The following is a 13,103-nucleotide window of genomic DNA, read 5'->3' on the forward strand; positions in this document are numbered from 1 at the left end:
GTTAAAACATGTTTGATGAAACACAGTTCACACTCCACACGCAAAAAGCTATGGGCGACAAATTACCCAGCGTACCTTACTCAGCGCGAGATTTCAATATGGCGGAACGTGAGACTTAGCAGGTTGGGGTTCAAGGGTTCAAATTAAAGAAGAGTATAGGGGCTATAATCCTTCTTGAAATATTAGAGGAGGATGGAAAAAGAGAAAGTAGACGAGGGAAGACCAGGGGCTGGATAAGGAGAAGAAAAGATAAAGGATACTTGTATAATATCATCCAGGAACTGATGATCGAAGATACTCCAGGTTACCGCGAAATGATGTGAATGACTCATGACGATTTTCTCGAGATACTGCGGCTTATTGAACCTGACATAACCCCTCGTCAGGTAACTGGTGGTCACAAGGATATTAGTGCTGCTGAGCGACTGAAACTGACAATACGATTTCTTGCCACTGGCGAGACTTACAGATCCTTGAGCTTCCAGTTCCGGATCTCGAAGTCGGCAATTTCTTACATTGTCAACGAGGTGTGCGTCTCAGCCCAATGATCTTGTATTTTATGTCCGCTATGGCAAGGCCAAGTTCTTCTTACATCTCTCGTATGCTTTATCTCGCTTATCTTTTAAGTGATATTCCTTTGAAAATACATCCCATAGGCATGCATTTTGTTCCAATAGATCGATCAAAAGATCCGTTTCTTCGTCATTCCATTTCCTTGCCTTTCCTTTCCTTTGCTTTCGTTTTCGACTCGGCGTTTCTTCGGTAAATATCTCCTCATTTTCAACAACGTGCACCAAAGCTTCTTCTTCGTTCGCCATTTTTAAAATACTGAACAAGCGACTACGTAAACAAGACGCGGTATCTATGGATACAAGCCGCTGAGAAAGCGTGGTACGCGTGCGCGCGCCAAACATGTTTGATACGGCTGTCCAAACGGACAAAACATCGCCCATCAAACACGAGAACAAAAGAAATGTTTTAAGTTGTTTGATCGAATGTTCGATAGCCTTCAAATTTTATCAAACACGACCAAACACGATCAAACACGATCAAACAGCACCAAACAAGGTGGCCAAACGGTAAAATGTTTGGTCACCAGACAATGTTTGATGGTGTTTGGTCGCTAAACATTTCCCGTTTGGACAGGCCTTAATAGTTTCGTATTTTCGTGAGATATGTCTGTTCTTAAGTCTGAGGCCTGGCAAGGATGCCGCTAAGGGCAGCTGCCGACGAATTTTAGCGGCTGAAATTTCACACGAAAATGTGGAGTTGTCAAGGCTAGAAAAGCCATCTGGGATTGTTAACGAGTCGGCTGGCCCTGTCCACACTAATACGTTTATCGTTGTCAGCGAAAAATGTAGACATCCGAAAACGGTGTTCACAGTCAGGAGACAGTTTAAAACGGAACCCTATCTTATTAAAGGCGACAGCGAAACCGAGGCGTTTGAGTATCAGTGTTTTCGAGCGGTTTCAGGTGGATGGCAAAAACGCTGCGGAAACGGTGTTGTGGACATGAAGTGTTTGAATAGTTTTCGTAAACGCGTCATTTCTAGAATGTATTAGGGTGACGGTTCCTCATTTTCAATTCTCCTTGGCGTACGCGTTCGCCTTAGCAACATTGCCTCTCAGTGCCAGGAGGGTTATAATAAAATCGCCTCATAGAATGATTTCAAACTTACATCGCTCTACATCTTGGTCAGGACATAAACTACTCGTTCACCACAAACAGCTGACATCCTTGTTCTCTGAACAGTTACTCTCCAAAATTATGTGTGTAGGAACATTGCTGCTGTTTTAAATTCAGCCCGAAGACAAAAATCAGAGGTGACAGGAGGCCATCTAAAGGTGATTATTTGAGCTTGGGTCTCAATAACTCGTCCACGTATATATATACGACCACGGAATTTCCCGTCAAGGCACACACAAGACTAGCTGCATAATGTTCATAAAAAGTTGCTGTATTATATTATGTTTTGCTTTACTTATTTAATTTTTACTGTGAGAAAGTGGAGGTTGAGGGGGGCGGGGGTTTGCTAAGGCTCCCCTAGCCCCTTCCCCCCCTCCTCTACGCGGTCCCTGATGTTGTAGCATACAAAACGTCATGCACAAAAACCATAATTTTTACGACATGCGTTGTTTTGTCATGTTTGTCACAGCAGTGTGTCTTACATATCGTTGATTTTAAATTTTGGGCTGCCTGCTGTTTAAGTTATTTTCTAGAAAAAATAAACTAAACGAGAAAAACCACTGATCACGATCGCAGTTAGCTCTTTACAGGACTATGAGAGCCCAGAGTGATCGAAATTTTAATATCGCAGGGAATTGTATTTGTGTGAAGTTTCATCGGCTTGCGAATGAAAGTAAAACAATACAATATAACGCTGTTACCATCCACCATAACTGTTTTTGCATATTTTCAAATTCATGACAGACAGTAGAGTTACACGAAACGATAAATTGTTATGATAAGAGCAAATATATCGACAAAAAAGATCATAAAACATCATAAAGCATTTTATTTTACAACCTTTTATTTTATTATAGACATAGGCATAGCTTATTTAACTTTTCGTACACTTAGCTATGATAACGGTGCGTCCCATAGACTTGATAAGCAGAGTCTACAGGATGCACCAGTTTACAGGTTCGCCAATTGCAAGAAAACAAAATAACAAAGTCAAAATGTACATTTAGGAATAAATTTTAAACTAAACTAACAGAGATTACATAACTAGCTACTATAAAATATCTAAAAATGTATAAGAATATAAAATGTATATAAACTGTACAGACAAAAACTGTTTACAAGTAAAAGATATGAAAAGGAAAAATTGTTAACATTAGTTCACACATGTATGGCAGCTGATGTGCACGTCATTTAATGTAGTTCTAAACGCTTTATAGCTGGTCGAGGATCTGCTCAAGTGCGGGAGACTGTTTTATAATTTGCATCCAAAATATCGCCATTATTTAAGGCCGTACTTTGTGGTGTACACCGTAAGGATATTAAGAATGTTATTACCTCTCAAGTTATAAGACGAATTCCTAAGTTGTATTAAGTCACGCAAGCAGGCGGGCTATGTTCTAAAAATCGAGGCAGCGATGTTACGAGCTCGCTGCTCAGCTAAAGTTAGTTTATTTAAAGTTTTTAGCAAATCCCTCTAGGATGAACATTTAATTTGTCCATAAAACAATTATGTTTTGTTTTATTTTATTATTAAGCTACACATCGTTTATTTGATTTTCGATCGGGTTTTCATTTTCGATTTGCTAACGATGGTGTTATTTCTCGTGTTTATAGACGTTCTATGGAAGCTGCTAACTGTCTAAAAGGTCCTTAAACGCAAAACAAAATTTCCGATCGCAAAACTGTATTTAACTTAAATTTGTTATTTTTGTATGTATCGAAGATTAGATGAATACGTTTGTCCAGCTACAAGTATCTTATCGCACAAAGACTCTCCAGAAATCACCAGAAGACACTCCAACGTGCCCGTCATCACATTCCAATCTTGAGCCACCTGGAGTCAGCAGCCAGTGATATGAATGTGCTACAAAAGCCGCATGGTTGTACAATCTATCTTGATATAGACTGACATGCCCCCATTTGCCGACGTAATCGCGCGTACCGTCATATCCCCACTGGTGGCAAACTTCTGCTAATCTGGAGTTGTCGTTCTCCATTCTAACAAACGAGCCACAGGCATCAGGCTGGACATCCGTCTGACCGCTGAAGTACTGGACTACAGCTTCACCAGTACTGTTAGCGACCGTGGTCACGTGGAACGTACGTCCCTGTTGTTTACTGCAGTGGAATCTCAGTTGAGTGAAAGACAGGTGCGTTCTGAGCTCATTCATGGCACTCTTGGTCAGAAACGTCTGGTTATTATGGTAACTGCTGATTTCACGGTATGACGACTTTACTGACATTTGTGGGGATGACGGATTGTCAATGACAACGTTGGAGACAAGAAGCCAACCTCCTTAAATAAAACAAAGTTCAGTGGTCACGTGAAAAAATAAAAGCAGTTGAGGACTGTATTTACTTTTATCACGAAAAGAAAAAAAAAAACAAGAAAACGGTTAGTAGGTGCAAATGCTGTAAAATTGCTGCACAATAGAGTTCACATTTGTCGTGACCTTTCCATTGTTAATTACATCAAACAATAAAGCGTGGTTCGTGAAAATTTTGAAAAACTTTCGCAGCATGTTAAATGTTCCTTCTATAGCGGACCAATTAGATCTTAAGGGCAACTTGTTTTTAAAAAAGAGAAAATCAACCAGCCGTTAAACGCTCATTGGCTAGTTTTTGTGGTCAATAAGAGCACAGACAGATACATGACGCCATCACAAGTGGATCTTGACAATTTTACCAAACTTTCACAGCCTGTTTAATGTTGTCATTTCTCGATTATAATCGACAAATTGCATCTAAACGGGAGCTTTGTTTAAGATGACGTTTTCTTGAGATTGAATCCAACTGTAAGGCCACAGAGGAACTTGTATTTGTCAAATTTTGACGTGGACCTCCATGAGTATAATTTGACAATGTCACGACGCAATTTATCAGCAATGAGAGGACAGACCCATACAAAGCTGTTCTCGGGAAGCTGTGGGGGCTTTGTGTACTCATTCCTTAGAATTTAGAAAGTTCTAACTTTCATATCATTATTCATTACTTACCTCTGTCCGTTGTCATGTCACAGTAAACCTTGAAAGGGTTTCCACTCTTCTCAGGGTCGATCCAATACTCGCCGTCTCCTTTGGAGTCTCCTGAGTCCTGGATGTCCTTACAGGAATGAGCAGGCTGATTGGAATTCAAACCTTTTACAGCTGCAAAAAGCAAACCATGTTTTAAATAAAACTCTTCATATTCTTTTGAAGCAGAAGGGAAATCTTTCTAAAAAGTCCGCCAACATCGCTAACTTTACTCTAAAATAATAATGCTCTTACAAGCACTGTGCAGTACGCGGGCACCTTTTGAAACAAAATTCAACCTGCTTTATCAAATCATACAAAATATCGTTGCATGACAAATTTTCAACACTCACGTTTTTCACATTTTTTCCCCTTGTATCCTGGATAACACTCTCCGTTCTTTGTTTGTTTGTTTTGCTCACGGGAAACATCGATGCAGGAGGCCTGTGTTGGGTTAAGATATGAAATAAACGGGGTCGATAAATTAAGTAGTAACAACAAGGTTTATTAATATCCTAACCTATTAACTTTATATGAGTCTAGGATGAGTCTATGTCCACTCTTTTTAACCACACAAGCCAGCCTATTTCATTCTGAAAGACCGTACAAGAACAAGTTAGCGCGGGTGAAGTTAACTAAAATAGAAAATGTGAATGTACGGCAGTTTTCAACTGACCTGAACAGAGCCATAGTATGTGGATCCTTTCTTCCATTTAAAATCTCTTGGCTTCATCTGTCGGGTTTTGTTGTTAAGCTCACAAATACGTCGTTTTACATTGTTGCCATCAGTACGAACGTTAAACGACTTGCAACTTTTATTTCCGATGCACTTAAGCTGGCATTCAAACTCATCAACAACAGTAACCGTGTCCATGGCATGACCAAGTAAGACATGGTCTAAAAGAAGAAAAAAAAAATCAAAATTCTATTGATGCAAACTAAAAAGACTGAATAAAAGGAAAGAGGAGGGTCTCTTAAGTGTTTACTTACCAACTTGAGTTTCAAAAACGCTTGCAGAAAAGTCTGTGTTTGCCGCCACAAATAACATTCCCAGCAGAATGTTGAAAGTTGCAAAGGCCAGCTGAGTTAGCCATGAGCCTGCCATCGAAGGTGTTTTGTTGTGTGCCAGATTGTAGCAGTTCAAAACGTTGTCGAGAAACGAGGTTTGACGCATCCATCAAGTTCCTTTTGTGAATTTTGGCCAAAGCTGAACTTTTAATGCCAAGTCGTGTTTATCCATAATTAATAATAGACGTATTTAGTAACCATTGAGATGCCTGCAGGTTTTTATACACTTTTTTTTATATTTATATCAAGTTTAATGGTCCCTTTTAATTAGTCTGCTCTATTCTTAATGTCAGGATCACCACGTAATTAACTAAATTGTCGCATGGGCCATGAAATATTTTAGATAGTATATAAAAAACAATCTTCACTCACTTTAAAGGAAATGACATATTAAAAGACTAAAAGGTTCGTGTCTCGAAACATTCACATTATTCACCATTCTTGCCTTTGTTTGGCATACAGCTGCTTTCATGAAAAGAACTTCCTGTTTATGGATGTTTTCCATAACAACATTCTGGAGTCCGTTCTTTGTTTGTTTGTTTTGCTCAATGTTTCTTTGTGAATTTGGGCCAAAGCGGATAGACTTTTATGCCAAGCCGTGTTTATCCATAATTAATAATAGACGTATTTAGTAACAAAGGAGAGACCTGCAGGTTTTCGTTTACTTTGTTTATATTTATATCAAGTTAAAACTGTCCTTTTTAATTAGTTTGCTCTATTCTAAATGTCAAGATCACCACGTAATTAATTAAACTGTCGCATAGGGCTATAAAATATTTTTGATGGTACATCAAAGATAGCAACGTTCTTTGCTTGAAAGTGCGCTGAGACTGCAATGAAATCATTCACTTACTTTAAAGGAAAAGACATACTAAAAGACTGAAAGGTTTGTGTCTCGAAACATTCACATTGTTCACCATTCTCGCCTTTGTTTGGCATACAGCTGCTTTCATAAAAAGAACTTCCTCTTTATGGATGTTTTCCATAACGACATTCTGGAGTCCACAATTATATTTGTTTTCTTTCGCCAATATTTCTTTGTGCTATCTTATAAATTAAGAATGTTACCGTGTAAGGACTTTAAAATGCTCTAACATATCGTGACACAATCATCAACCTTTTTGTCATGATAATTAAGAAATAGAAAACATGTACCGTGTTTCTATCGAGTTATAGAAACACGAATGGAAGTTTGGGAGAACGAGAAATGCTGTGGGAACACGAGCCGCAGACGAGTGTTTCCACAGCTTTTTTGAGTTCTAAACTTTCAAGAGTGTTTCTATAACTCGATAGAGACACGGAGAACATGTTTTCTATTTCTTTCAGAAAACACAGCGACTAAAAAAAAGGAAAACAGCTTGCCAACTTTGATTATCAAAGTGTAAATTCTCTTTGCTCGCGCCATCATTAAGTCAACAGCTCGTGCTGGTTATGTGTTTCCATCGAGTCACAGAAACATGACTTTTAACCAAAGACATTAAGGCAGACGGACATTAAGGCGACGGCGCGACAAGGGCAGATGGCTGACGACAATGCCATGTCTGCCTGCGGGAAAAAGCTTCCACAAATTTTGCCTGAACAGTTTTCTAGAAACGTGGTGGGGTGCATCTATCCTTGAACCTCCTTGTATATAAACATTAGCATATTAGTTTTAACAAGCATGATTATTTACAATTCATTGTTACACACTTCGTTACAACTTAAGCAGGGGTTTCCTTTACGCCTGCCTTAACACAGTCATTTTACAATGGTTTGTATATTAATTTAGTGATGACACGGTCCGTTATGTCACATTTTGAGGAGTGAGAAACAGATTAAATTTAGAACTCTGTCCGTCACTGCAGGTGGAGAGTGCTCTTGTATGTCAAACGTACTCCAGAAACTCGCAGACCAAAGTATCACTTCGGGAACTCGAGATTAATCGGCCAATTTTGATATATTAAAATTCTAACTTGACTCCGAGGTTTAGGGGAATAACACAAAAGACAATTTACTGTCTAAAAATAATTTTAAAGGAGGACATTAAGTTAGACTGCGCAACAAAGACAGATGGCTGGCGACAATGTTGTACTACTCTTCCCAGTAGACCGCAACACCTACACATTTTTGTGCCGCCTTCAGATTAAGCGCTTGTTCAAGTTCTTCATGATAGTCGATGATAGTTTTTCTTGTTTGACCACGCGTATGATAGTTCATGATAGTTTTCTGGTCAGCTGTTTTGGTAATCACAGGCCCGATAGCGGTCAATATTTTCTCAAATGTTTCACAGTTCATGCGCAACATTTCCTTGTAAGCGGCAGTGTGCTCCACTCGCAATTCTTCCACCAATTTCATCATCCCGCTTTCGTTTCTCCTCTTGTTCCATCCCCCTGTCCGTCCTCTCTTCCACCAACGCTCTCCAGATTCATCTTCCGTACATTCCTCCAACAAATCGATTACCGGTAAACAAGCTGCCGCACTCTTTCGTCGCGAAAAATTCATACTTTCACAAGTTTGTCACACGCGAAGTCAATTTAGTGTTCACATTTTACGCGGAAAGAGCCTGGAACTAGCTGCTCGTGTGACTTTGCTCGCGCGACTGTCGGTGAACTATCGTCAACTATCACGAACTTCTTTGGCCGTTTGACCATGTGAGTGATAGTTGGTATAGTTGATGATATTTATGAGAGAATCAACTATCATCAACTATCATGCGCCGTTTGACCAGGGCTTAACGTTTTTGATGCCGCGAGTTTGTTTCAAACCAATCACGCGGTACATTGAAATGCATCACGTGAGGACATTTTTCCTGTGCGGCGTCATGACTTTTTCGTATTGCGTGATGTTCATTCATAACGTGTTTATTTTCATGAGGAAAGCTTATCGTGTCGAATGGGTCTAAAAAACCGCTCCAAATTTGTCCTGATCATATTTTATCTTCAGCTTATAAACAGCGGCCATGCTGACAGATCCATGGCTGACAAAAAGCGCGGTAAGCTTTACTTTCCTCTTCTAGTTTGTTTTTTGTTGATTTGTTTGTTATTTTTTTTTTATTAATAAGTTATATACACACGTCAAGTATCATTTCAAGGCATCAAGTATCATTTCTCGATAACTCGAGACACAGAATTCTCCTAGTCAAAGAAAGTGCTTGAAGGAAAAGCGCGTTACCTTTGTAACCTTGGGCGTTTCAAAAGACCGAACGCAGAGAAAGCTCTAACGCTTCAAGAACAGGAAATGTAGTGGTGGGCTAACAAACTCGAGAAACTTTGCTGCGCGGCAGACAAGAGCGCCACAGCATGGCTGTTGAAGATTTCGAGCTGAGTCGGGATGACAATGGCCTTGAGTTTGTAGCTTTTCGTGGGAACCCGACTAAAACTCGTGAAGGAAGTCTGCACATCAAGCAAAGAAAACAACTGCCAAAAATGTTCGCTATCGGCGACGACACATGCCTTGTGGCTTTTTATAAATAAAAAGTAATTAAGAAGTCAACAGGTTCATTTTACCTTGCACCGATGCAAAATTCCCAAACAAATGTTTGGTTCAAGCGTCAAAACCTTAGTAAGAATGGAACTGCCAAAATAATGAAGACAGTGGTTAAAGACCAACCACTGAAAAATTCTTCAACGCGATTGACAAACCATAGCGCAAGAAAACCACTGGTGAAGAAGTTGTGATCCAATAATGTTGAGCGCTTGACGATCATACATGTCACTGGTCATATGCACATGGCAGTCCTTGGATGACCACGACGAAGGTAATGAGGACCGAGCAACGACAAATCTCTCACATCATCACAGAGCAACTCGGCCAACGCCAAGAATAGCCCTTTCACGATTAATTTTTCTCATTTACATTGCAATGTAATCCAACGTGGATGCGAGGTAATTTCGGGCTAAAACTACAAAATAGCCCAAAATTGTCTCACATACATGCTAGATTTTATTGTAACGCAAATGAGCAAAGGTAACTGTGAAAAGGGCGATTCAATCAGCTTTCCTCTTTCTCAACAGAATCTCAATGCAGCTCTCTGACTTCCAGCTTCACCGAGGCCGACCAGGTACAGCTTCGACCTGAATAAACGTTCGGTAACAACGCCAGCAGTTTCCAGCACAGGTTCCTCACAACGAATCAGTTTGATAACTGCAGTGTGGTATTTCACGCTGGTCCAAGTGGCTGCAGCTCTCCACTGATCGGTTCAAACTCGCAGTCTGAATAACGCTGAACATGTATTCGTGCATTTGTTGTTGATCATACCGTCTTTCCTGTGACGTTGACTGAATTTTACTTGGTTATTCCCGAAAGTTAGTAATATCTTGTGTTCTCACTGGCTCACTCTTTATCAGGCTTCACGCCGAGGTGAAATTAAAAGGGGCAACGCAGCTACATGTCGCTGCTCCATCTACAATACCCTTATTGAGCCAATCTTAAGTTATACTGACACTGCTTGGGGTGAACTGTCTGTTGGCTCCAGCAAAAGTCTGCAGCGGTTGCAAAACCGTGCTGCCCGTATCATTCTCAAGCGTGACTCTTCTAGAGATACTTTTAATGTTTTAGGGTGGACTGACTTAGAAACAAACCGTAAAATCCACAAATGTGTTTTAGTTTTTAAATGTTTGCATAACTTAGTTCCTCAGTATTTAAGTAACTATGTCATTAGGAACTACAATGTACATGGTTACAACACTCGAAGGAAGGCTGAGCTCCATCTACCCAAACCCAAACTTAGCCTTGGCAAACGTACTTTTAGATTTTCTGGCACAGCCCTTTTTAATTCACTACCTTGTAAAATCCAACAAGCTGTATCACTCTCCTCTTTTAAAAATCTTGTCAAAGCCCATTTTATTTATAGCACCTAATTTATGATATCTATTTTTTTCCCTACCAGTTCATGCTTGTAACTCGTTTCAATTTTTTAAACTCTTTTTATATAACTATTTCAACTACTAGACATTAGTTTTTTTTTTAACTCTATTTTTATAACTATTTTAAACTATTGGACATTTTATATTTTTAGAAATTGTATTTAGCAGGGCCCCTCTGGATACCAGCCACTGTGCTGAATGGGCCACCCTGCATAAATAAAGTTTTACTTACTTACTTACTATCTGGCGCAGCAGTGACATTGTTACAGAACACTGTCCTCTGCCAATTTCGTCGATGTTAACGCAATTTGTGGTGCAAACTGATAGGTCACTTCATTGAGTTCATTCTGTTGAACTTCTCACCAAATAGGAAAACCTAATTATTGTTGAAATTTGGGCAACGGAAAGCTAATAAAAAGAATCCCCCCAATGAATTCCTAATACTTCATTGTTACCCCGAGAAGGACGACATCAAGCGGAACAATTATCCCATCTTCTCTAGAATATGAATAGAGTGACGTTGCCAACTGAAAAAAAATAATTTGTGAGCGAGAGAAAGGATAAACAAAACGCGAAAACAACCATAAATGGCATAGAGCCATCGAGCTGCTCCAGCAATCCTACAGCAGACAAATTCGGAAAAACCTTTGCTTTCTGCGTGATTTGCCTTGTTTCGTTGGCTGGGAACACCGTCATCGGAATAACTATTGTCTGCAAGACGAAAACCATGAGAAAACCAATCAACTATTTAATCGTAAACATAGCCATGTCTGATCTGCTCTTTCCGATTTTTGTGATTCTTCCCGAGATGCAACTGCGCTATCTGAAGAGTATTCACTCACATGTCCAGCAGCCATGCAAATTTATTGGAACAAAAGAAAGTGTTTACATAACAAAAGAGTTGAACTCCCACAGGATTGGTTTGGTACGCCAACATGGCCGCCGTTTCATTGTTTTGGAACACCGATATAGCTGCCATGACGTCATGTACATACGCTCCATAGACTCGTGGCTGATCGGTGGTCCTCTTGGCCAGGCCTTTTATGTAAGCTGGTTTACTTCATATCAACCTTCTCCACTGTTGTACCTATTCAAAGCCTGGTTCTGATAGCAGTGGATCGATTTGGAGCTGTGGTATATCCTCTCCGTTCCCCACTCATCAGTTCAAAGCTGTGCCCGTTCTTCATTCCAGCCGCTTGGATCGTTGGGATGGCTGTTGCGTCCCCAGGGCTCGTCACCGTCAAAGTTGTTAAATACCCAGGAGGGTTGGCGTGTGCACTGTATTTGAATGAAGTCTTTGGAGAGTCCTCATTCTTTAAGATTTACTTCGGGACCAGTTTAGTTATTCGTATTTATCCCGTTGGTGTGGATAGCCACACTTTACATTATCATCTGTTTAAAACTCAAGTCATAAAAGAGTCCAGGCGAGCAATCGCTCAACGCTGGACAACAACGCCAGAAAGGGAAAGAAACGTGTTAAAGATAGCCATTGCATTGTGTTAGGGTGTGCAGTATACTGGCTGTCCTTCTCTATTTACTCGTTTCTCGGCCACTTAGCATCGGACATATGGTCTTTGGTTTCGTATTCTGGTCCAGAGGAAAATGGTTCTCGGATGAATGACTGGATACGGAATCGTATAATCTTTGCATTGTTTTATTCGATCTATAAGGGAGATACATAATTCTTAAGAAACCTCATAAAATTACATGGAAAATATAATTCTCAAAATTCAACCGGTTACAAAAACAAATTACTTACTTCTGTGGCGATATCCAGTCAAACGTATTTCAGTAACAGGTCAGCGAAACGGGTCAGCAGATCGAGCAGCAAAACACTACTGGATAGCGATGCTGAACGTCAGGTACAAAAAACGCTTTATAACCTTTGTCTCTGATTTCGTGGTTCTTAAAACGTGTCATTCTAACTCGAAGATCAACTTACTTAGCGATTACGCCATCGACCCTCAATCACGCGGCTAATTAAGTAATCAAATGTCAATGAACGAAATTGATATAAATCAACGAAACAATTCTTTGTTGCCCTTTTTATGACTCGAGCAAGGTGTGCCATCAATCCTTGTATTTGTTTCGTTTTTAGTTCAAAGTATCGTGAAGGACTTCAGACTCTCCTTGGATAAATGTGCTTTTTTTTTTTAGCAGCTCAGGAACTGATGATACTCAGTGGAGGGTCTCAATGGGGTTTAACCGTGTGCCGTAAAAGGTCCAAAAACTTGACCGTTAGGCACTAAAAAGGCTTAGAACTTAACCGTTAGCCGTAAAACAAAAAGAAAACCGATAACCGTAAGAAAAAAGAAAAAAAAAAATTGGCGCAAATTAAAGGTCTCAAATGTCTTGTAGAGAACTCCATTTGCGTATCGTGATGATCATTTAGCTGTTGAATCGGAAGATCTAGTCACTAGTTGCCTTCGAGAGAACGCAGTTCTAATCGGGTAAGGGAAAAAGTAGAGATTTTGTGTATCTCAGCTTTCTATA

General features: G+C 39.8%; 1 protein-coding gene across 1 annotated transcript; it reads right to left on the bottom strand.

The window, feature by feature from the left end:
* Positions 1–3,333: 3,333 nt before the first annotated feature.
* LOC145489570 (uncharacterized) lies at positions 3,334–6,059 on the bottom strand. Its single transcript, XM_081468553.1, has 5 exons — positions 5,689–6,059; positions 5,375–5,595; positions 5,052–5,142; positions 4,684–4,833; positions 3,334–3,983 (listed from the first exon to the last, which is right to left on the bottom strand). The coding sequence occupies exons 1-5, from the start codon at positions 5,870–5,872 to the stop codon at positions 3,445–3,447; spliced, it is 1,185 nt and encodes a 394-aa protein (XP_081324679.1). The 5' UTR covers positions 5,873–6,059; the 3' UTR covers positions 3,334–3,444.
* Positions 6,060–13,103: the final 7,044 nt, after the last annotated feature.

Source organism: Orbicella franksi, chromosome 6 (assembly GCF_964199315.1).
Source record: "Orbicella franksi chromosome 6, jaOrbFran1.1, whole genome shotgun sequence".
Taxonomy (NCBI): Eukaryota; Metazoa; Cnidaria; class Anthozoa; order Scleractinia; family Merulinidae; genus Orbicella; species Orbicella franksi.